Here is a 25,875-nt window from a genome sequence, read left to right as displayed (position 1 = left end):
TTACAATTTTATAGTAAGAACTGTGGAGAAATTTTAATCCAGTATTTATTGTGGAATAATTCTGATCCAGTATGAATTTGCAGTGTGTGACAGATGCAGTGGTGTGAACAGGCCATGTCTTATTGACTGGTTCAGACTATCTAGTGGGATTTGGGGAAAGCAGACAAATGCTTTATCTTATATCAGTCAGCCAATCAGATCCCACCAATCACAGAGAGACTGGTAAAAGTAATCCAGCTCATAGCGGGAATCCATCCATCTTTATACCTTCTCTGTCTCTCTGCTGCACTTTATGATGAAGATGTTGGCATAAATGTCCTCCACACACATCCAGTTGGAAAGGGACAGAGTGGTGTCTGTCCAAACCCAGTCCATCACGGCCCGAAGTTCCACCAAGAAGGGCACCAAGCGGAACCTGGGAGTAAAGACGGAGTCACTGAAAACGTCCTTAAACAAGGTTTCACTGCTTACTAGTTTAGATTTGTAATTTATTAAGCAACTACTATAAATTATTCAGGGACTACTATGAATTTATCAATAAGCACTATGGATTTTAGTATCAAATATGAATTATTCACAATCCACAATCAATCAATCAATAACAATTATGAATTATATATTCACCATATAGTAATGAGTACACACCATGGATTATTCAGTATTCGTCATGAAATATTTAGTATCTATTGTAAATTATGTGGAAACTACAAAATATTGTAACTAGTTTACATAAGTTAACATTCTTTTTTAAGCATCCAGTATGAATTATGTAGTATCCACCATAAATGATGTGGTAACTAATTTATAATTCATAGTGAAGACATAATTCATAGTAATAAGTACTATTCAGTATCTACTGTAAATTGTGGTAACTACCATTAATTACTTAAAACATTGACTTAATTTACTAGTTTACATAAGTTAACATTCTTTTAAAGCATCCAGTATAAATTATTCAGTATCCACCATGAATTATTATGTATTCACAATGAACTATTCAGTATTCACTATAAATTAATAAGTACACACTATGGGCTATTTGGTATCCACCATGAATTGTATCAGTATCTTCTGTAAATTATGTGGTAGCTGCTATGAATTATGTATTCATTATGAATTATGAACGAATCAGTGCACACCATACACTATTCAGTATCCACCATGAATTATTCAGTATCTACTGTAAATTGTGGAAACTACTATTAATTATTCAAAATATTGTAACTAGTCTACATTAGTTATTCTTTTAGTTATTCTTTTTAAGCATCCAGTATGAATTATTCAGTATTATTTAATGACTACTATGAATAATTCAGTATCCACTATGGATTATTATGTATTCACAAGGAATTATTTAGTATTTACTATAATTTTTTAATCAGTACCTACTATAATTTATTCAGTATCTACTATAAATTATTCAGTATCTACTATAATTTATTCATTATCTACTATGAATTATTCAGTATCCACTATGAATTATTCAGTATCCACTATGAATTATTCAATATGTACTGTGAATTTTGTGGTGACTACTATTAATTATTCTGAATATTGTAACTAGTTTACATTTGGTTACATTATTTTAACCATCCACTATGAATCATTCAGTATCAACTATGAATTATTATGTATTCACTAAGAATTATTCAATATTTACTATAAATTAATCAGTACACACTAGGGACTATTCAGTATCCACCATGAATTATTCAGTATCTATTATGAATTATTCAGTATTTACTATGAATCATTCAGTCTCCACTATGAATTATTCAGTATTTACTATAAATTACTCAGTACACACTAGGGACTATTCAGTATCCACCACGAATTATTCAGTATCTATTATGAATTATTCAGTATTTACTATGAATCATTCAGTCTTCACTATGAATTATTCAGAATTTACTATAAATTACTCAGTACACACTAGGGACTATTCAGTCTCCACTATGAATTATTCAGTATCTACTATGATTGATTTAGTATCTGCTATAAACTGCGCTCTGAACTGGACTGGGTTTCCTGACTCCTGACACACTCGGACATATTAAAAATTATACACTTCATCCTGCTGTAAAACATCTGTTATGATGCATGTTTGAAAAGTCTCACCCCTGGAAGAGGAAGAGGTTGAGGTGGTTGTACTTCTTGGTGAGGAAGTTTCCGAGGATGCGCGTGGGGTACCCACAGCGGATCTGATAGGCCGACAGAGTGAAGTAGATACACTTGACAAAGTACCAGAGCTGAGCCACGAAGTTCTGATTGAACATCCTGTAAAGATAAAGGGTAAAGATATCAGCTTTAAGGAAAAACCGAGCTCTGCCTGGAGTTCAGTCACACAGCACTTCCTCTGAAGCTTCATCTGCAGACATTAAATAAGACTTTACAGAGCTCAGAGCTCAGAGCTGCAATCTCTCCGACCCTGAACAGCATGTGGTCCAGATGCTGGGTGCAGCACTTCCTTTCCTTAACTGATTAAAAATGTTTAACTGATTAAAATAAATAAATAAATAAATAAATAAATAAATAAACTGAAGCTGATAAAACATCAGATTAATACTCCTGTAACCTAAAGACGTAATTATTTACGCTAATATTCTACATCGCTACTATGCCCCTACGTACCTACCTATCTAATGTGGTCCGATCTAATCTATTACAATCAAATACAATCCAGTCAATTTTAATCCTTATCGATTAATAATCCTTTTTAATCCTAAAACCCACTAATCAGATCTAATTCATTCTAGTCTAATCTAATCTACTTTGATCTAATCTAATCCATTGTAGTCCAATCTAATCTATTGTTAAACTAATCTTATCCAGTCTCCTCCAATCGAATATATTCCATTGTAGTTCATTAAGTTCATCTAATTCAGTACATAATAATCCTAATTGAATCCAATGTAATTAATTCAGGTCCAATCTAATCTAATCAAATTCAATCTATTCTAATCCTAAACTAATCCAATCGAATCCATTCTGCTCCAATCTAATGTATTTCAATCTCATGTAATCCAGTCTATTCCAATCCTAATCTGATCGAACACACACACACACACACACACACACACACACACACACACACACACACATACACACACATACACACACATACACACACATACACACACATACACACACACATTCCACAGTCCATTTTAGTCTTTTTTTAATCCAGGCTAGTCCAATCCCATCTAATCCATCCTTTTCCAATCTAATCCATTTCATCTTATTTTTAGTCTATTTAAGTCTAGTCCTTTTGAATCTAATGTAATCCAGTCTATTCCAATCGAATGTAATCTAGTCCAATGAAATATAATCCAGTCTATTCTAATCCGATCTGTTTCAATCTAACCAAATTCTTTCTCACCTCTCAGTGACCGCAGGTAGGATGAAGAACATCCACAGATGGATCCCGAAAACCAGGATGACCTGGAAGATGAGTTTTCCGAGCACAGCCTTGCGCAGGTAGAGGGCGCGGTCGATGACCATGGTGCTGAACTGGATCAGGAGCATGACCAGGAAGGCCTCGGGCACCTGGTCCTCTGACAGTGTGGACGCGATGTCGGCCGCCGCGGAGTGTTTCTGCAGCAGGAAACGAAAAAAACACAGTCTGGACTCGCTACAGCACAGCGGCACACCATCAGGGGTGGCTTGAGTTGTTCAGGTTTAGGGTCAGATGATCTCCTCACACAGTGCTCGAGGTCACACAGGGTCTCATGTGGGTATTATCTCATATTCAGCTGCCTTTAAAGGCAAATCTAAGAAGACATGCAAAAATCCTGAAAATACACTTAGATCCCAGAGGGTTCAAGAACAACAACAACAAAAATTATAGGCGTGGTCTAATTAGCATATTTGTTTTTTAGGGCCAAATGGCACCAACTGAAAGTGAGTATAGAGTTCAGACATGGTTCAGAGGCAGGCCGACTCGCCCGTTCCTACACTGTTACTCTCTTACTACCTGCAGTGACTCGACTCGACCGTGAGGTGTGTAGCAGTGAGAGTGAGGGCAGGGCAGTGGCTCTCATACTTTAAAGGGTTAATCTAATCACACTTAATCAAACTCAGTAATCCTCCGCCCCTAGGCAGCAAAGCGGCAGAGTGTGAGCAATGAATCCACACCCCACACAAACTGATGCTGAGTAACACAGGCTGCCAGTACTCACTCCAAACGCCCAGAAGCCGAAGACGATGATGATGAAATCCACCACGTCAGTGAGGAACATCAGAGCGTACACATCAGTGGCGGCGCGGTACTCAGCGTGCAGGATGTTGTGGAAGAACCTGTGGGTCGGCCTGTAGACGTTCCTAACACTGAGAGAGCGAGAGCGAGAGAGAGAGAGAGAGAGAGAGAGAGAGAGAGTAAGAGAGAGTTAGAAAGAGAGAGAGAGAGAGAGCGCAATAGAGTGAGAGAGACTTCTACAGAGAGAGAGAGAGCAATAGTGAGAGAGACTTCTACACAGAGAGAGAGAGAGAGAGCGCGAGAGAGTTAGAAAGAGAAAGTTAGAGAGAGAAAGAGATAGAGAGTACAAGAGAGTTCTAAAGAGAGAGAGAGAGAGAGAGAGAGAGAGAGAGAGAGAGGGAGAGAGAGAGGGAGAGAGCGAGAGCAATAGAGTGAGAGAGCGCGAGAGAGTTAGAAAGAGAAAGTTAGAGAGAGAGAGAGAGAGAGATAGAGAGAGAGAGAGAGAGCACGAGAGCAATAGAATGAGAGAGACTTCTACAGAGAGAGAGAGAGAGAGAGAGAGAGAGGGAGAGAGCGAGAGCAATAGAGTGAGAGAGCGCGAGAGAGTTAGAAAGAGAAAGTTAGAGAGAGAGAGAGAGAGAGAGATAGAGAGTACAAGAGAGTTCTAAAGAGAGAGAGAAAGAGAGAGAGAGAGAGAGAGAGAAATATGCTGGATGGTGTGTGAGTGTGTGTGTGTGTGTGTGTGTGTGTGTGTGTGTGTGTGTGTGTGTGTGTTGGCGCGGCGGTGCTGCAGCAGTGTTAACTGGGGCACTGACGCAGTGCGAGCATCACTCAGCAGAGCTTCACTCACACAGAGACGAAGAAGCTCTTGAGTTTTTCTCCGAAAGCCTTCAGCTGTTTACTGGCTTCCTCTCTGCGCTTCATCCGGGCCTTCTTCTTCTTCTTCTTCAGCTCCTTTCCTCCAGACTCTAGATCAACAAACACTGTGTTCAAATCACTACCGCCATATAATCCCATTCCTAACCCCTTCATCTCAGAGAGTCACAGAAACTATACTCACCTTCAGTATAAATACTAAATACTAAATACGTTAATAAACCGTCCTGCAGTATCTTCACTGTTAAATACAATATCTGGAGCTTATCACAGATAAAAGCATCAGCACTAATAACTGAAGCCTTAAAAACTTTAAACTGTCTAAGCTTCTCCTCATTTATTATTCTAAAAAAAAAAAAAGCAATCAAAAAATTATGCACTGACGAGAAATTGTGGCTAAAATCAAAATTCAACTTGCATTTTTAATTAGAGGCATATGCAAACATTGAATTTCTACATTTCAACAGAGTGATTAGTAGTAGTGGTGATAGTATACAATAATATTTATATATAACATCAGATTATTATTATTACTACTATATATATATATATATATATATATATATTTAAACACACCCTAAATGTCTAAATGTGTTCATTTCAACCACTTTAAATATATATATATATATATATATATATATATATATATATATATATATATATATATATATATATAGTCAAGTCAAGTCAAGTCAAGTCAAGTCAAGTGGGTTTATTGTCATTTCAACTACATACAGAGTACACAGTGAAACGAAACAACGTTCCTCCCGGACCATGGTGCAACATAGACAGTGCATACAAGACACAAGTGCAACACAAACAAACAAGTGCGGACAGATATATATATATATATAGTATGTCTTAGCAATATTATTAGTAATCTGATATATATTATCTATCTATATCTATCAGTATCTAAAGATATATATTATATCATATTATAAATGTGTTCATCTCATCCACTGAATTATGCAGAAAAAAAGAATGGCTGAATATTATGAATTATTATTTTTCAGTCAGAGTGAATTACACTACAATTTGGGGAAATGGGTGGACTTCCCCTTTAATCCGAATCAGTCCGTCAGTAAAGGGACAAACCTTTGTTTGATTTTTTCTTGCGGAAGCGCAGCAGACCACCCTTCCTCTTGCCCTCATCCGAGTGTAAGCTGAGCGGTTCGGGGGTTATTTCTGCATCCTGCTCGGGGTCAGGAGTTTCTGTCTGTGGAGCTGGGTGTGTTTGGGACTCCTGGTCAGGCTCTGTGGTTTTCTCCTCCAGCACAGTGAGACCAGCGTCCATCTCCTGTCCCTCCTCCTTCTTCCTTTTCTCCTGCCCTGAGGACGGACTGACCTTCTCCTCCAGAGGACCCTCCTGGTCCCACAGTCCATAACGCTGAGGAGTACACAAACACATGTCCTAACTAACTGTCCATCCATCCATCCAACTAACTATCCATCCTTCCAACTATACATCCATCCATCTATCCATCCATCTATCCATCCATCCATCCATCCATCCAACTAACTATCCATCCATCCATCCATCTATCCATCCATCTATCCATCCATCTATCCATCCATCTATCCATCCATCCATCCATTCATCCATCCAACTAACTATCCATCCATCCATCCATCCATCAAACTATCCATTTATCTATCCATCCATCCATCCTTCTATCCACCCACCCACCCATCCATCCATCCATCCATCCATCCATCCATCCAACTATCCGTCCAACTATCCATCCATCCATCCATCCATCTATCCATCCATCTATCCATCCTTCTATCCACCCACCCACCCATCCATCCATCCATCCATCCATCCATCCATCCATCCATCCAACTATCCGTCCAACTATCCATCCATCCATCCATCCATCTATCCATCCATCTATCCATCCATCCATCCAATTATCCATTTAACTATTCATATACCCATCTATCTATCCGTCATCCATAAATCCGCCCATTCCATTCAAATACCTATCCAACCACCCAACTATCCATCTACTCATCCATCAGTTACCGTTGTTCTGGTTTAGCTTTACAATTTGCTCTCTTTGGGACTAGAACAGACTTTAATTTGATGCTGCTAGATACTTTTTTGAAAGACACTTTCACTGCTGTTATTTTCCCACTGCAGTAACAGCACTTTTACTGGAGTTCAGGTTTTCGAGGCTCTTCACTCTTCTGTGCAGTAATTTACATGATCTCTCTCTCTCTCTCTCTCTCTCTCTCTCTCTCTCTCTCTCAAACAGCAAGAAACCAAAGACCTCATAGATAACACTCCTCTGATCGAACTACATTTCACAGGCTTGGCTGAGGGGGAGCACAGTCAGCATACCTGGAGCAGCGAGCGGTGGAAGAACAGCACCAGCAGCTGCAGCAGGTCGTAGCGGATGTAGTTATCGGTTTTCTCCAGGCCGAGGATCCGCGGAGGGAAGAAAGGCTTGTTCTCGTTCAGCCTGGTCTCATATTCGCTGTTCCAGGGGAAGAAGCCAAACTGGAACAGGTACTTGACCACAACCATAACCTTCGAGAGAGAGGAAAGCCAGACGCACATTAGGCAAAGCGATCCCTATTGAGCAACAGTCATTTTCTGCTCCATAGATTAATCTTCAGAGCTGGAGCGTGTAAACTCAGAGGAGGGGAAACGGTTGGCCGGAGCAAGAATACGTTCAGAAACAGCCAAAACCGAAAAGCCAAGAGCAACAGAAGCTCTCCGGCCTCTCTGAAAATTTCCTAACACCACGTTAGCAACTGACACAACCACAATATTAGCTCTGAATATTTTAGAACACACTGAAATCAGCTCACCACAGGTAGTACGCTACATTACACAGAGTTTTAATCAACTAAATCAACGTTTTAAAATGTCACTAAAAGTTTACACAAGAGTTTAATTTTATCATCCAGTAGTTTTAATATTAAATTTACTAAATATAAAAAATATAATATATTAAAAAATACTAATACCAAAGACTTACATAACTAAAATCTATACACAGTCATATCAGAATATAATGACACCTATGTAATAGTGGGAATAACCACCCTTGGCTAGCCAGACGTTGTGGCATGGACTGTAGGTTCATTAGGTGACTGAGGGTGTTTATTATAGAGGGTAACTGCTCCACAGTGTTGCCGTTCTCATCAATGGCCCAAGAGGCACCAGTGTCCATTCTGGGGACAACGGCCCAAGATCACGGTCATATCAGAACATTATGCCCACCCCTGATTTGGAATTAATTTGGCCCGGGACGTCAGATAGTCACAGATGAGGGTTTGCTGCACGAATACATGAGCAAGCACAGCAGTCAGCTGTAGCAGGGTGCAGAACCATAGTCATGGGCAAAAGATGTGATCTGACCGATGTCCAGAAGGGCATGATAATAGGGTATATATAGGGTATATATATATATATATATATATATATAGTACACTACATATACACTTATATAATAGAATAAATATTTTAATTGTATTATTTTAATCATGTCTAATAGTTATTTAATAGTTTAATTCATACTTAAAAACTATATTAAATGGAATAGGTTACATGCAAATATTGGTGGCAGACAGTAGTTCATTTTATGTTGTGTTTACACCCCAAACACTAGATTCCTCAGATTTTATGCATATGATGTTATTTTTTTTATTCTATGACATTTTTAAAAATATATCGTCTTGCTTACAGTAATTCAATATATTGCAATATACTAAATCGTAATATTGATTCATGATTCTTGCCAACACAATCCTACACCTGACCAGCATAAATCAGCATTAAATAGCTTAATAGATTAAATAGCTCCTTAAAAATAAAAAAATAGGCTCATATCTTATACCATAATTGCTTTTATGCACCCAAAAATTGTTTATGATTTGTATATTTGTATTCTTCTTTGTAATTTTATAAAAAAAACAATGTAAATTTGGCATATGTCATTAATTTAGTGTTTCCAGAGCTTCCCCATGTTCAGTTAATGCTGAAGTACTGCTTAAAGCCCTGAGCTAAAGAGCATTCAGTAAGATTGGACTGCAAAGCAGCCAAAAAGGAGGCAGCTGCCAGATCTCCAAAAGCAAAACAGCAATATAAGTCTTTATGAAGAATGCAAAAAGCCAAGCTGGACATGATTTAGGACTCTGAATCTTGTAAAACACAGATGTGCAGTGAATTAAATATATATAAATATGGCCTGAAGCTATATATCAACACTCTGAGGAAACAGAGCGTAGACGGTGTGTGTCTGTGGTGTGTCTGTGTTGACATTAGGCATAGTGCAGATAAACAGTTTCCATATCTACACATCTGTTTACAGCCCAGCACAATACAGCCTAATCCCTGACCCCAGTGTCTGTCCAGCTTTTCCCCCCACCTCTGTGTAAACGATGGCGGTCATCCAGAAGCTCTTTGAGGGCCGAGGCACGGCCAGCATGGCCCAGAGGAAGATGAGGATGGGCAGGACCAGAGAGATGACCGAGGCAGTCACCACGTTGTTGAGAACGATGATGAAGTAGCACACCAGCTCGGAGTGAGCGGCCAGAACGTTGTAGAGAGCGAAGAGGAGTTTGAGCAGCCGGTTCTGAGAGGAGTAGAAATCGCGACTCTGTACGAGCTCCTCTATGCAGTAAGGCCTGTAGGAGGACACGGAGGAACATTACGGTGACAGTTTAACGATAAACAAGCGAAAAACTGTAGGCTCCCCCTATAGTCTGGAAGTGGAACTTGTGCTTGGAGACACTCCTACAGCACACATGCATTTCTGGACAAGCTGAGAGATACAGAACCATGTATCTCATGTAAATCTCAGGTATATCAGTGATACCTGCCAGTGAGCTACCACACCATGTGAGAGACTGGGGTTCGATTCCCGGTCTGCGCTACACCAATAAGAGTCCTTGGGAAAGACTCCTAACACTAGGTTGGCCCATCTTTGTAATATGAGTTACCTTGTAAGTTGCTCTGGATAAGAGCGTCAGCTAAATGCCATAAATGTAAATATAAAGCAGCATGAGGGGGTACAGCTTATTGGCGCCATGCTGCCTAATAATGCCAGGCGTGGGCTAGAGGGGTATAAAGCCCCCCAGCATTGAGGAGCTGTGGAGCAGTGGAAGAGCTGTGTTCTCTGGAATGATGGATGGTGGTGGAGCTCTATCCAGTACTTTTGGGGTGAGTTTGGGAGTTGGGGGGGATGATGAGGTGGGGTAGTGATCATCATCCAACATCCTGACCTCACTAACGCTCATGTTACTGAATGCAATCAAATCCCAAATGCTCTCCCAAAATCTAGTAGAAAGCCTTCTTCTCTGGACAGCAGAGACAGTTAGAAGCAATAAATAAGCTGGTGTCCCAATACTTTTGTCCATATAGTGTACACAGTGCTGAAAACGGTAGTGGAACTCTTTTCCATAATAGAGAAGAACTCCCCTTCAGTGTTGCCGAGAACTATTAATGGTTCTTAGAGTTGCTTATACGAAAGTACTAAACTACCCTTGAAGGACCTCTATTTAGAACGTAGAACCTCTCTATTTTTCCCCACAATGTTCGCTTGTGCCCATCTCTCCCCTGAAGAGTTGGGTTTTCTTTTTTTTTCCTTGGGAAATATGAACTGCCAAGTGTCTGTTACTGCAATTCTACACTCGGACCATAAAAACATCTTGAGGTTTACTGATAATTGGACCCAAACAGTGGAAATCCTGAGAGTGTTGGAGGTTTATTTACGGCCAAAAATATCATTCAAAACAAAACGTAGAACATTCTTGAGTGAAGTTCCCATTTTTAATGGAAATCTGCTGTCCATTTCCATATCCTTTAAGCGATGCCACAGAAGAACCCTTTTATATATGTTTGTACACTATATATCCAAATATTTAAGGACACCCCTTCTAACAAATGGATTCAGCTACTTTAAGTTGCATCCATTGCTGCTGACACAGATGTGCCAATGCACACAGACACACAGCTTGTCTAGACTCTGCAGAGAAGTACTCCCAATAGATTAGGACTCTCTGGAGCAGATAAACATCATGACCCTATTGACGCCATGCTGCCTAATAATGCCAGGCATGAGCTAGAAGGGTCTAAAGACCCCCAGCATTGAGGAGCTGTGGAGCAGTGGAAGAACTGTGTTCTCTGGAATGATGGATTGTGGTGGAGCTCCATCCAGTACTTTTGGGATGAGTTGGGGGGTGAGTTGGGGATGATGAGGTCGGGTGGTGATCATCATCCAATATCCTCACCTTACTAACACTGCTCTTGTTACAGAATGCAATCAAATCCTCACAGCAATGCTCCTCTAAAATCTAGTAGAAAGCCTTCCTGCCTGGACAGTAGAGACAGTTACTCCAACAAAAGCAAGATAAGCTTGTTTTAGTACCCTTGACTACAAAAGAAACACTGAACGAGCAGGTGTCCCAATACTTTTGTCCAAATGGCGAATACGAGATGTGAGAGTGAACCTTTTAGAGGATTGATGTAAAGGTTCCTTATCAATGCCAAGGTTCTTCACACTCTATTGTAAACACACTTTTTCATGCAACCAAATATGGTTCTTTTATGGCATTGCTAATAGAACCCTTCGCAGAACCTCAGTTTTTAAAGTGTAGGCCTGTAGTTTCTCAGTCTAGTCCTTATACAGACATGTGCTAACTCCGCAGGTCTTACTTGTCTGTGAGCAGTTCGCTGGCGGTTCTGGAGCGGCGCTTGCGTCTGAGGGTCCGTGAGTCGGGCTCCAGCTGCAGGGTCGGCTGGGAGCTCAAAGTGGTGCTGCTGTAGCCCTGCGCTCCCTCCAGCTCACTGACGTCCTCCAGCTCAGAGGTACTGCGGCAATAAGAGAGGGTCAGAAACGTACCGAAGGTCAGCTGATTCAGCTTGAGCACCAGAGCTTTAAAGCAGTGAGACAGCAGACCCACCTGACAGCGGTGCTGATGTTGACCTCAGTATCGGTTTCGTCTAGACACGTCTCCAGAGTGGGACTCTCACTACCTTGGGAGAGCTGGTCATCCATGGGCTCCCTGGTGGGCCTCTGCAGGTCATACATACACATATTACAACAGCCTAACTCTGACAAAGCGATACCACTTAAGAGCACGAGAAAGAACCACTTAGAACCACAAGCAGAACCTACAGAAAGACAAGGCACTGAGAGTAAACAAGACAATGGAAGTCAATAGAAGCCAATCGTCCAATCAAGGTCAATGGAAGTCAAACTTTCAATGGAGGTTAAACATCCAATGGAAATCAATGGAAGACAAACATCCAATGGAAAATTTTAAATGGAGGTCAATAGAAATCAAACGTCCAATAGAAATCAATAGAAGACAAACGTCCAGTAAAGGTAAAAAAGTAAAGGTAAAGGTCCAATGGAAATTAAACGTCCAATGGAGGTCAATGGAAGTTAAACTTTCAATGGAGGTTAAACATTCAATGGAAGTCAATGGAAGTCAAACATCCAATGAAAATCACTGAAAGACTAACATTCAATGAAAACTTTAAAAGGAAGTCAATTAAAAAACTTTCAATGGAGATCAATGGAAGTCAAACTTTCAATGGTGGTCAAACATCCAATGGAAATCAAACGCCCAATGGAAGTCAATGGAAGTCAAACTTTCAATAAAGGTTAAACATCCAATGGAAGTCAATGAGAGACAAACATCCAAAGGAAGTCACTGCAAGACTAACATCCAATGGAAAACTTTAAAAGGAAGTCAATTGAAAAACTTCAATGGAGATCAATGGAAGTCAAACTTTCAATGGAGATCAATGGATCAATTTCAATATAGGTCAAACGTCCAATTTAAATCAATAAAAATCTGAACCTCACTAAAAGCAAGAAGAAGAAGAACCACAGAGAAGAATTAAACCCTAAATGGGAAAGCCGTCCTCCTCTGAACGGACAGCAGGGATATAATAAGAAGTGGGGACTGACAGAGTCAATCAGAGGAGCTGAGGTCAGACAGAGTAAAGACCACTATGTGGCGCTGTGCTCTGAAGGTTTTTGGTGCAGGTGTGGACTTCCTCACCTGGTCGATGTGGTGGATGAGCATGTAGCGCTCCTCACACAGCACAGTGGACGTGTCGACGTACTGCTTGGTCAGCATGTTGAGCCACAGCGTGAAACCGTCCACCATGGCCAGAATGAGCACCCAGAGGAACTTCAGGATGTCCAGGATTCTCTGCACTGTGTCACTGCGGGTTCCTGGAAGAGCATCAGGGTCACACTGAAGAACTTACCCTCTCTCAAAAAGTGACACTTAAGTGCAAGCTGGCTCAGCCCCACGACAGCAGCTGGAATGTACTCATAGGAGGAGCTTATTATAACTGAGAAATGTACCTGACTCCTCCCCTTCTTCTCCCAGCTCCTCCTCTTCCACCTGTAACTCCTGCTCCTCAAAAACAGCCCCGGCCCCCTCTCCATCACCCCCTGAGTAAAGGAAGAGTGAGACAGTCCTCTAATATTATAATAATGACCATAAAGAACAATAAGAACAGCAGGTTTCACACAAGCTACATTAGATACTAGGTAGGTGGTTCCAATGGAAGTCAATGGAGTTCAAGTGTCCAATGGAAGTCAATGGAGGTCAAGTATCCAATGGAAGTCAATGGAGGTCAAGTGTCTAATGGAAGTCAATGGAGATCAAGTGTCAATGGAGTTCAAGTGTCCAATGGAGGTCAAACCTCCAATGGACGTCAATGGAGGTCAAGTGTCCAATGGAAGTCAATGGAGTTCAAGTGTCCAATGAAAGTCAATGGATGTCAAGTGTCTAATGGAAGTCAATGGATGTCAAGTGTCTAATGGAAGTCAATGGAGGTCAAAATTTCAATGGAAGTCAATGGAGTTCAAACGTCCAATGGAAGTCAAATGGAAGTCTATGGAAGTCGAACATCCAATTAAATTGCAAATTAATTTTATTGTAAAGCTGCAGTTTTGGATGTGTGTGTGTGTGTGTGTGTGTGTGTGTGTGTGTATGTGTGTGTGTATGCGTGGGTGTGTGTGTGTTGACCTGAGGCCCGTGAGCCAGCTTGTTGTCTCTCTCTCTCCAGTCTTTGCTCTCTCTGTCTCTGTTGTCGCTCACGCAGCGCATGTTTAGCACTGCTCACCCACGCCTGATACGCCAGCTGTGGAGAACAAACACACACACACACACACACACACACACACACACACACACACAAAAATCTTGTGTCACACACGTTGAGTCGTTAGCAATCCGTCAAAACTGCCAATAGAATAGGACTCTCTGGAGCAGATCAACATCATGAACCTATTGGCACCATGCTGCCTAATGCCAGGTGTGGGCTAGAGGGGTATAAAGCCCCCCAGCATTGAGCTGTGGAGGAGTGGAAGAACTGTGTTCTCTGGAATGATGGATCTTTAATGGGACGATTCGGGGATGAGGGAATTTATTGATTCCATTAGGAGGGATTTAATTATTCTATTGGTTTAAACAAGGAAAGAACAGGCGTCCCAATACTGTTCTCCTTAAAGATGTGTGTGTGTGTGTGTGTGTGTGTGTGTGTGTGTGTGTGTGTGTGTGTGTGTGTTACCTGAAAAGCAGTCTGTTTGCGTTGTTTCTGCTCGTCCACTGAGAGGTCCTCCTCCTCGCCGCTGTCCGACTCAAACAGGTAATAATCTCCAGAATGCAAAACTAGGAGAGGAGCACATGCAGCAGATCAGAACCTGTGCTGCTGAATAGGGGCTCATGAGCTGTAGATCTTAATAAAACTCTAGGTGCTGCGTCACCTTTTCCTCAACCAACCACCAGCTTCCACCTGTGTTTAAAGACCTATCCTCACGCCTATTTTCCAGCTTTCAGATGCTGCTGACGTTACAGGGGGTTGGCTCTGGCCCTGCCGTACATAGAACCCCCTGGAACGTAAGCAGCACCAAAAAGCAGCAAACTAGGTGCTAGGTCCAGACGTTGCGAGACCTGGGCTGAGGACAGGACCTATGCCAAATACTTTAACTTTCACCACAGACTGAAATCTTGCAAACCTTATTTTCTCTTATTAGTAGTAATTTAACCCAATTAAAAGGTCTTTAGAAATGTATTTAGAGTCATCTGTAGGTATGAAATTATTAAATATATGTTTTACAGCCATATTTAAGAGATGAAGGCAAACTCAGCTCAGTTTCTGTGTTTCTATGCACATTTCTCATCATGCTATTATTATTACAGGATTATTACAAGCTTATAGAAAGTGTTTTATACCATTCGTGCTTAATTGTTTTATTATAAGTATTATTTATTAACTTGATTATTTTGTTGGATTTAAACTGTTTTACTTGATAAAATCACTTAAAACAAGTAAAATAAGATTCTAATAATCTTAAAACAGCATCATACTGAGAAATATCCCATTTATTGACTTGATTTTAATGACGTGTATGATTTTACTAGCCAATGTATCCTTTACTGACTGTGTGCTGAACACAACTAAGCTGCTGTGAGTAAGTGAAGGTAGGAACAGGCTACTTTAGAGCTCCTGTGTTGGACAGGAGTGTGTGTTGTGGGTGTACCAGTGGCGTGGTCTATCCAGGGCCGGTGCCACTCTTTCTGTTTGGAGGACTTCCTCTCCTTCCTCTCCTTCCTCTCTTTCCTCTCGGCCTCCTTCTGCGACTCTGAGTGAGGAAGAGTAGAGATACGGCATGACTAGCAGTCCCTGATGATGGACTGGGACCAGTTATCCCTGCATTTACTGAGGATGGTCATGAAACACAGATAATCCACTCTACAATCGGAAACTCCAGTCCTGGTTTTACTCATTTACACACACACACACACACACACACACACACACACACACCAGTGTGATGGCCTGTAAGTCACTGTGTGAGTAAATGTCACACCGGTGGGCTGCAACTCAGAGAAAATGCCACCAGAAGCAGAATTTCCCATTCCACAATTTCAGGCTGGGCTTTAGGCATCGTGAGATCTCTTCACAGCAGGTTGGTTTTTAAAGCTGATGTATCTTTAGAGTAGTAATCTCTACTCTCATATTAATCTGTATTTTTCGAAACTCATGTCTGTAAACATGACAAAAAAGGAAAATGCCCCATAATGACATAGTCAAATACATATGGCTTTAATAATTAACTGCTATATTCAAATGTTTTAATTAAATTAAATATTATTTAAATAAATTGCTTATTGTCCTCCCAGAAGTAATTTACTAAAACAAGAAAATGGTCTATAAGGTTAATGCGGACAGACGGTAATCACAGGGGGGAGTATAGCTTCTATAGTTTTATTTAAAAAGCACTATATACTGCTTTTTAAATATTTATAATACTCTATAATGCTCATATGATCCAAATGCTCATTCTGACAGACTGTAATACACTACAGGAAGCATAGGGGGCGCTCTATAGTGCTCTATAATGTTTATTTGATCCACACGCTCATTCTGACAGACTGCAATACACTACAGGAAGTGTAGGGGGCGCTCTATAACGCTCTATAATGTTTAATTGATCCACAAGCTCATTCTGACAGACTGTAATACACTACAAGAAGCGTAGGGGGTGCTCTATAATGCTCTATAATGTTTAATTGATCCACAAGCTCATTCTGACAGACTGTAATACACTACAAGAAGCGTAGGGGGTGCTCTATAATGCTCTATAATGTTCATATGATCCACACGGTCATTCTGACATACTGTAATACACTACAAGAAGCGTAGGGGGCGCTTCTAATATTTGGTTGAACTAAGAAAGAAAAAGTTTAACGTACTGATAGAACTTGATGGCAGCAACAAAAGGAGAGAAAACAAATAAGACTATTAGTCTATTATTCCTATAATAAGTGGATTATTAATCGATTGTTGAACTAATTATTCATTGCAGTTTTAGTGGGAGGAGTCAGAGTGTGTGCTGATTGTTTACCTGCTGGCTGTTCTTCTCTTTCAGATGGTTTCCGGCCTTCTTTATACTTCTGCTGTTTATCACGGATTCGCTCCATCCTGTAAGGACAGACCAACATATGAACTCCAATTCACTGATTCACAACCTATTTAACCTCTAAATGGTGATGTTCTGTAAAACAGAGCTTAAATGTTCCTGTACTCACGAGTTTTTCAGCTGCTGGATGGATTTCTTCTCTGCCTGCTGATGGAAACGCATGTTCTTTATGATGCTGGCTCTGAACAGCTCGAAACCCCTGTACACAAACACACAGAGCACATTCGATACGGCTAGAGGGAATACAGTCACCAATCTGACCTCGTTTTAATGGAGCATTAATGTCTGGAATGTACTTTTATTTACTTTTTTATTCATTTTTTTTTGTTTGCATCATATAATGGCATTAAGGTTGTGCAATAATTTAATTCAGTTCAATTGAATCCATCCTGCAGGAGGCTGAACTGAAATGAACTGGAATCACAGAGTGAGCTACCATGTTTCTACTGCTGTGTATAAGAAGAGGGGTGAGGCTTTCTGGGGCTCTTGTTGGATGCGCTGGATTTTTTCCAGAGTAAGCTTATTCAGAGTTTGGGTCAGTAAGAGCTTATTATTGTTTTTAAAGAACTGATTATTTGTTATTCATGTGACACACAGAGCACATACAGCTTGAGGAAATACAATCACCAATCTGACCTTGTTTTAATGGAGTATTAATGTCTGGAATTTTTTTTTTATTTACTATATTTTATTTTATTTATATTTGGAATCATATAATGGCATCAAAATTCAGAATTTCAGTTCAATTGAATCCAGTTCAATTGAATCCATCCTACAGGAGGCTGAACTGAAATAAACTGGAATCACAGAAAGTGGAACTGAATTCACAGCAATTCAGAGAACGTCATACTTCTCACATATCAGTGAAATTCTGATACTTTTAACAAACATTTTTCTATCAAATGTAAGTACAGACACTAACATTAAGCTAACTTATTAACTAATTACCTACTAATTAAAATAAAATAACAAATAATTAAATAAAAAATAAAACTATTACATAAATAAACTGAAATGAATTAACTTTTAACATACATTCATTTAATGTTAAATAATTAGCAATATCTTTTCATTTTTCCGTATTCTGGGAAATGAAGTGCTGCCCCATTATTTTCCACATTTTTAAATTTATTACAGTTTTAATGATCTGTTTTATAGAGTATAGATATAGATGTTTTTAATGTTAATTTGTGGTAAAAAATAAAAATAAAAAATAGCCCTATTTACTATAATAAGGTATTGTGTACATAAAGTCCATACAATAATACCTGTCTGAAATTCATGTTGTAATTATATATAAAATATACTGTAAAGCTTTATTGTTAAATATTCCTTAATTATGTACCATAATTTTTTTTTTATTTCATAGAATTCCAATTCTACTTCCTGCATTTGGAATTTGAATTATAATTCCCTTACCATAAAGTTTCATTAAAAAACTGGGCTGGTTTTAAGAATAGAAAAACTTAAATAAATAATTGAAATAAATAAACCAACAAACAAATAAATAAACATTTAAAAGATGAGTTTGTTTCATGGAAAGAAACTTTTTTTTTTAATTCTCAAATTCTCAAATGTATTTTCTTGTAGCCTCAAGAACAGCTCACTGTTCCCATACTGAACAGTGAAACCCTCCACTCCATTCCCTCAGGGGGCGCTCTGACCTGGAGGCCTGCCGTGCTGAAGCCTGCAGGTCCGCAGTCACGTGCAGGAAGTAGAAGCTGAGGAAGACTCTTCTCTGCAGCAGGAGGAAGAAGAAGCAGATGCTGTCCCAGATAATCCCTGCTTCTTCGACGGGCAAACTGCACTCCTTATCACTTAGAGATGCAGCTGCAGAGTCACACACACACACATTATTTACAATAGGATTCAATATAATCAATACAATACACAGAAGCTCAGGTCTACAGACTAAAACCGAAACATGAGCATCATCTGATCCCAATTAGATATTATTTCTCCAACTTTTCCTTCCACAGGCCCCCTGGTGGTCATTTCACTGAGCGTTCACTGGTGTAGCCCTGCCCCCGGAGGAGTTAGGGTGGTGCATGTCCACACAGTAAAATAGATCAGTGTGTAGAATCCATCAGCAGAGCTTTCTGTGAGCCACCATGTTTCTACTGCTGTGTATAAGAAGAGGGGTGAGGCTTTCTGGGGCTCTTGTTGGATGCGCTGGATTTTTTCCAGAGTGAGCTTATTCAGAGTTTGGATCAGTAAGAGCTTATTATTGTTTTTAAAGAACGTATTATTTGTTATTCATGTGCATCTTGTTCAAAATGAGAGTTTCTGACACTGACAGAATGAACCACTATTAATACCGAGCTTCATTTTTAAAATTTTTAATACTAGGATTTTAGCGAGCGGACTTACGGTCGTAGTAGCCTTTGACTGTGCAGACCAGACTGAAGAGCTGAATCACCCAGCAGAATCGAGCCTGCATCTCAGCCACAAACACGCAAGCCAGGATCTGACATGCGCACACACACACACACACACACACACACACACACACACACACACACACACACCATCAATTAATTACACTTTTATATATATATACACAAATAAAAGCAACAAAAACAACAGCAGAAGCTTCTGGAAGCGTCTGAATTCCCAATAACTCACAGACAGGATGTTTTTGGAGATGATGACCGTGACGTTGTAGATGATGAGGCAGTCCCACATCAGCAGTCGGGTACGGGAGCGTTTAATGAGCAGCCGGGTTCCAAACAGCAGGAAGAAGAAGCAGGCGAGCAGATATCCCAACCCAAACACGCTGATCCGAGTGGAACCCGTCACGAACACCACGGCCAGCACGAACCAGAACATGTATCTGAACACCAGAATCTTCGTCATGTCCAGATACGACCTGAGAGAGAGAGAGAGACAGAGAGAGAGACAGTGAGGCAAATCATCAAATTATTATTGATTATTACCTCAACTGTTTTTTAACCACTTATAGGGGCAGTGCTGGCTCAGCAGTTAGAGCTCCGGGCTACTGATGACAGGGTTGTGGGTTCGATACGCCACTGTTGGACCCTTGAGCAAGACCCTTCACCCTCTCTGCTACATCCCAGGTGCTGGAGTTGGCTGCCCAAAGAGTGTGTGTGTGTGTGCTCACTGCCCCTAGTTCAGTAGTGTGTGTGTGTTTGTGTGTGTATTTAAAGTGACAAATATGTGCTCATTTATCCCGTAATTCTGTGTGAACACTGCAGGGGGCACTGCAGTGGGGGCAGTAGGCGTAACTGGGGCAGTACCTGCAGTTGATGAAGTTGGGGGCGGGGTTAAAGGGCAGTCCGTCCATGGGGTCCGGGTTATCGCTGTTCTCCCCTCCCATCACCATCCACTCCTCCTTCTTCTCATTCTCAAACACCTTCCACTGCTGAGAGGCGCACATCAGCAGCAGGAAATCCGCTACACACACACACACACACACACACACACACACACACACACACACACACACACACAGTGTAAAATACCTTACATATAGGCTGTTCTTACTGTAGCTGGGGACGTGCTGACCACAGCATCAAACAGAGGACCTCAGAAAGAGAGTTACTGGTAAAGGAGCTTGGCCTCCACCAATCCACTGCGAGGAAAATGATCGACAAATGGAGGACATTCAGCCACAGCCCAGGGTAACTACCTTAGGTATCTAAGGGCCTACAGTGATGCCAGTGTTCATGAGACCACCCATCAGGCAAACACTGAGACTGAAAAGGTTTGCAGGGACAAACGAAGCAAGGAAGACGTCCACTGTCCAAAAAGAATACTGTCGGCCGCCTGACGTTTGTGGATGAGCCAGAAGACCACTGGAGAACGTTGTCCACTGTGAAGCATGTGGGTGGTGAAGCTGCCCTACGCATACAAGTACCTCTACTAAGAAATGGCTAAAGGTGGAGACATCTGGTGGCCAGGTCCAAGTTGTGGATGGACTGCAAAATAGCGGCCAATGCAAGGAAGCCCCACCAACATGCCCGAGTTCCACCAATTCCACCAACCCAGTCGGACTAGGTGAAGAAGATATGATCACACCTCAGGTCAAATGTATGGAGGACATGCTCAAGCCCTGCTCAGAGACTCACCAATGAGGTTTCTGGAGTTGGGGATGGTGTAGAAGTCAGGTAGGTAGATCCATTTGATCAGAGCTGAGTTGATGGTGACTGAGGTTTTCCACCTCCATGGATAATCTGAAAAAACAAAAGAAACACCAGTAAAGCAGTTAACAGGAACATCAACAGTTGGATGGTGGTGCGTGTCTGATGCGAGTGGACCGCGGACATCAGACTGACCCATGCAGAGAGCTGGGGGGATGCCCACACACAGGATGTACTGGTAGATCATGAAGATGACGAGGAACAGGCAGTACTTGGACCAGATTTTGGCGATGGCCGCCCGGCGTCGCCTCACCATGATTGCAACCAACCAGCAGCCGTGGAGAATGACCAGGAAGTTCATGCGCTGACCGATCACGTTCACCGTCATCAAAAAGCAGATCTAGTGAGGAAAGGAAAAGCAGCTGGAGTCACTGGAGGGGTTCTCGAACCCTCTCTAACCCTCTGGGATCTGATGCTGTTGTCTGATGAGGTTGTAGGAACGGGCGAGTTTGTTTACAGGGATCAGAGAAGCACCACGGTTCATTCAGTCCTGGCATTAACAAGCTCACATGCAATAACAGCCCCATGTTATGTAGATTTAGTTATATCATAAACAACACAGGATCTTTTAGGTTTTTGTATTGAAAATTATTTTTGTATAAAAACATCTTCAGTTTTATTTTTATTATTTAAAAAACTGAATATTGTGAAAACGGTCATTTATCATAACTTTATTCAAAAAGTTTGTCAAAATGTCAAGAATTTTTTATTCATAATATATATGAACTCTTCAAGCCTGCTTGTTTTACTTTTGATTAATAGCTTATAATTCATGAAAATCAGAAATTCAGAATCTCAAATTATTTGAATATTTAATTTAGAGTTTGCATAAATGACAAATTAAACAGTATCAACATAAAACAGGTCGAACATTTGTGGATTTAACAGTTGGACTGGACAGTTTATCTTTCTGAATGAAATTATAACAAATTTTTTTTACTATATTCTAGAGCTGAGCAATATGACGATTTATTATTGTATCCTGATAAATTTTGCTATTGTAATAACAGTAAGCATATGAAGGAGATGGGGCCTGGGGCGCCCGGGGCGATCCTGAGCCGCCGCCCACAGGCCCAAATAAGGACTTCCACTTCATTTCCGGGCGTGTTTGGTTCTGTTCAATTGGTTTGATTCATGTTCTTTTGTGTTGATTCATTTTGTTCATGTGTTGCACCTGGGACTGGGAGTACATAAGAAGCTTTACCCTCTTTGTTCACTGCCGTGAACTGACTCCGTTGGTAATCTTTACGGCGCTTAGAGACTCTGCATGCGTTACTGGCGTGTTCAGGTCGGCTCTAGTTTGCAGTTCATGTTCAGGCAATGTTCTCAGACCTCCTCTAGAAGCAAGCGAGGTACGTTCATTTCGGTTTTAGTTCCGTTTGGTTGCCCTTCGGTCTAGCCACTACCTCTCTTTTGTTTACAGAGCGCCGCTCAGCCCTTAGTTTGGTTAGCCCTACCATATTCTATTTTCTTTAGATGCAGTAGTGTGCATCAGAAAACAGGAAACAGTAACTAGACAAAAATAGTAAAAAAAAATACATAATGTATTATTTTATACATTTATTATTTATTATCTGTCTACATACTGTTTCCTGTTTCAACTATTTAATGGTTTAATCATTTAATTTTTTTTTTAAATAGTACATAACCAAGCTGCTTTAAGCGTATTAAAAACATTGAATCTAACTGAGAGAACACAGACAGAGAGAGAGAGAGAGAGAGTGAGAGAGAGAAGGACTCTGACCTCCAGGCCGAACTTGTAGAAGCTGTAGTTGAGCAGGTATTTGATGCAGGGCAGCAGACCCTGGTCCAGTTTGTCCCGCGTGGCCTGGGGGAAGATGGCGGGGATGGTGGGCGGAGAACGCTGGAGCTGCCTGTAATGATGAACCTGGTGCCGATACACCGTGGCCTCAAACACCAGCAGCAGCAGAACCAGCAGGTGATTCTGACGGAACAGAACAACAGAACAGCCAGTTTGGAGCATAACTCCGACATTCTGTATTTATATATGTGTATTTTAACTGGGGGCACTACGGGGGGAATCTCACCTTACTGTATCCTAAAGCTGTGGCGTCCTTCCTGAACCCAAACCAGTTGGCTGGATCCACCAGGTCTTTATAAAGCGTGGAATTCTGAATCTCATCAATCTCCAGACTGGTCTCATTAGGAAGAGGCTGGAGGAGACAGAAGGATGGCAAGACTTTAAAACCTTTTCATATTCATATTACTATTTTACAGAGAGTTTGCAGGCTTAAGCAAGTCCAGGTATTTTAGATATTATATATATATATATATTTAAAAATGGACACTGATGTTAGAGGAAACCATTCAAACCATTTAAATAATAAAAAAAGAGAAAAACAGCTTCTGCATAATACACTTCTGTATTGATGGCCGGCGTACTCAGGACTCTATAACCGTAAATTTCACAGACATTAAGTATGATAAACATCATGAACCTATCAGCACCATGCTGCCTAATAATGCCAGGCGTGGGTTAGAGGGGTGTAAAGCCCCCCAGCATTGAGGAGCTGTGGAGCAGTGGAAGAACTGTGATCTCTGGAATGATGGTGGTGGAGCTCCATCCAGTACTTTTGGGATGAGTTGGGGATGATGAGGTGGGGTGGTGATCATCATCCAACACCCTGACCTCACTGATCGCTCTTGTCGCTGAATGCAATCAAATCCTCACAGCCATGGTCTTCCAAAATCTTCTCTGGACAGTAGAGACAGTTACTCCAACAAAAGCAGGAAGTTGATTTCAAAAGCAAAAAGTGAATAAGCAGGTGTCCCAATACTTTTGTCCGTTTGTCTGTGTACGTTGCCACTGACAGATATGTACATGAACAATGTCAGCTATCAGCCATGATCGCTATATATGTCCTGGGCCGTAATCAGGCTAAGCAGGGAAGCTTGTGAGCTCTGTGCTAATGTGGCAGTAATGAACGCTTATAAACCTCCGCTAATCACCGGAGAGCCAAACGCCTCAGTGTTCACCGCTCCCCCTCACCAGCCCGAAACTTTCAGACTAAACGCATCAACATGAAGCAAACACAAGTGGGGGCGAGTAATTAGAGCAAGGATTATCCTCTCAGCAGGCAGCCGAGAGAGTGAGAGAGAGAGAGAGAGAGAGAGAGAGCGAGAGAGAGAGAGAGAGAGAGAGAGAGAGAGAGAGAGAGAGAGCGAGAGAGAGAGAGAGAGAGAGAGAGAGAGAGAGAGAGAGAGAGAGAGCGAGAGAGAGAGAGAGCGAGAGAGAGAGAGAGAGAGAGAGAGAGAGAGAGAGAGTTCCTGTCCAGCCCCCAGTTCATCCAACCAGTCCTTCAATGATAAATCAGCTGAGCTGCTGGTGGAATTGAACACATCCATACAGTCAATAACTCTCCCTGACCACTGACTTTATTTATTTGGGTTTATTCTAATGTTATATAGAGTTAATTACAGGTAGACACTCTCCCTGACCACTGACTTTATTTATTTGGGTTTATTCTAATGTTATATAGAGTTAATTACAGGTAGACACTCTCACTGACCACTGACTTTATTTATTTGGGTTTATTCTAATGTTATATAGAGTTAATTACAGGTAGACGCTCTCACTGACCACTGACTTTGTGTTTATTTGGGTTAATTCTAATGTTATATAGAGTTAATTACAGGTAGACACTCTTACTGACCACTGACGTTATGTTTATTTGGGTTAATTCTAATGTTATATAAAGTTAATTACAGGTAGACACTCTCACTGACCACTGACTTTATGTTTATTTGGGTTTATTCTAATGTTATATAGAGTTAATTACAGGTAGACGCTCTCACTGACCACTGACTATGTTTATTTGGGTTAATTCTAATGTTATATAGAGTTAATTACAGGTAGACACTCTTACTGACCACTGACTTTATGTTTATTTGGGTTAATTCTAATGTTATATAGAGTTAATTACAGGTAGACACTCTCACTGACCACTGACTATGTTTATTTGGGTTTATTCTAATGTTATATAGAGTTTATTACAGGTAGACACTCTCACTGACCACTGACTTTATGTTTATTTGGGTTTATTCTAATGTTATATAGAGTTCATTACAGGTAGACACTCTCACTGACCACTGACTTTATGTTTATTTGGGTTTATTCTAATGTTATATAGAGTTTATTACAGGTAGACACTCTCACTGACCACTGACTATGTTTGTTTGGGTTTATTCTAATGTTATATAGAGTTAATTACAGGTAGACACTCTCACTGACCGCTGACTTTATGTTTATTTGGGTTTATTCTAATGTTATATAGAGTTTATTACAGGTAGACACTCTCACTGACCGCTGACTATGTTTATTTGGGTTTATTCTAATGTTATATAGAGTTAATTACAGGTAGACACTTACTGACCACTGACTTTATGTTTATTTGGGTTTATTCTAATGTTATATAGAGTGAATTACAGGTAGACACTCTTACTGACCACTGACTTTATTTATTTGGGTTTATTCTAATGTTATATAGAGTTAATTACAGGTAGACACTCTCCCTGACCACTGACTTTATTTATTTGGGTTTATTCTGATGTTATATAGAGTTAATTACATGTAGACACTCTCACTGACCACTGACTTTATGTTTATTTGGGTTTATTCTAATGTTATATAGAGTTAATTACAGGTAGACACTCT

General features: G+C 40.6%; 1 protein-coding gene across 1 annotated transcript in view; it reads right to left on the bottom strand.

Annotated features, from left to right (window-relative positions):
• piezo1 (piezo type mechanosensitive ion channel component 1 (Er blood group)) overlaps positions 1-25,875 on the bottom strand; it is a 112,764-nt gene that overhangs the window by 9,313 nt on the left and 77,576 nt on the right. Inside the window, exons 21-45 of the mRNA XM_072670990.1 lie at positions 23,249-23,374; positions 22,945-23,145; positions 21,336-21,540; positions 21,129-21,233; positions 20,298-20,454; positions 19,666-19,909; positions 19,411-19,507; positions 18,705-18,870; positions 17,150-17,239; positions 16,966-17,042; positions 15,598-15,699; positions 14,625-14,725; positions 14,081-14,195; positions 13,411-13,500; positions 13,100-13,275; positions 11,990-12,102; positions 11,742-11,897; positions 9,454-9,712; positions 7,419-7,607; positions 6,170-6,461; positions 5,046-5,163; positions 4,179-4,326; positions 3,380-3,594; positions 2,119-2,277; positions 268-415 (exon numbers count right to left, since the gene is read on the bottom strand). Of these exons, the coding sequence (XP_072527091.1) occupies positions 268-415; positions 2,119-2,277; positions 3,380-3,594; positions 4,179-4,326; positions 5,046-5,163; positions 6,170-6,461; positions 7,419-7,607; positions 9,454-9,712; positions 11,742-11,897; positions 11,990-12,102; positions 13,100-13,275; positions 13,411-13,500; positions 14,081-14,195; positions 14,625-14,725; positions 15,598-15,699; positions 16,966-17,042; positions 17,150-17,239; positions 18,705-18,870; positions 19,411-19,507; positions 19,666-19,909; positions 20,298-20,454; positions 21,129-21,233; positions 21,336-21,540; positions 22,945-23,145; positions 23,249-23,374 (3,849 nt within the window). The remainder of the gene's footprint in view (positions 1-267; positions 416-2,118; positions 2,278-3,379; positions 3,595-4,178; positions 4,327-5,045; positions 5,164-6,169; positions 6,462-7,418; positions 7,608-9,453; positions 9,713-11,741; positions 11,898-11,989; positions 12,103-13,099; positions 13,276-13,410; positions 13,501-14,080; positions 14,196-14,624; positions 14,726-15,597; positions 15,700-16,965; positions 17,043-17,149; positions 17,240-18,704; positions 18,871-19,410; positions 19,508-19,665; positions 19,910-20,297; positions 20,455-21,128; positions 21,234-21,335; positions 21,541-22,944; positions 23,146-23,248; positions 23,375-25,875) is intronic.

The sequence above is a fragment of the Salminus brasiliensis genome, chromosome 25, assembly GCF_030463535.1.
Source record: "Salminus brasiliensis chromosome 25, fSalBra1.hap2, whole genome shotgun sequence".
NCBI lineage: Eukaryota > Metazoa > Chordata > Actinopteri > Characiformes > Bryconidae > Salminus > Salminus brasiliensis.
The sequence above is the reverse complement of the archived record's forward strand: the minus strand, read 5'-3'. Positions and strand labels throughout refer to the sequence as shown.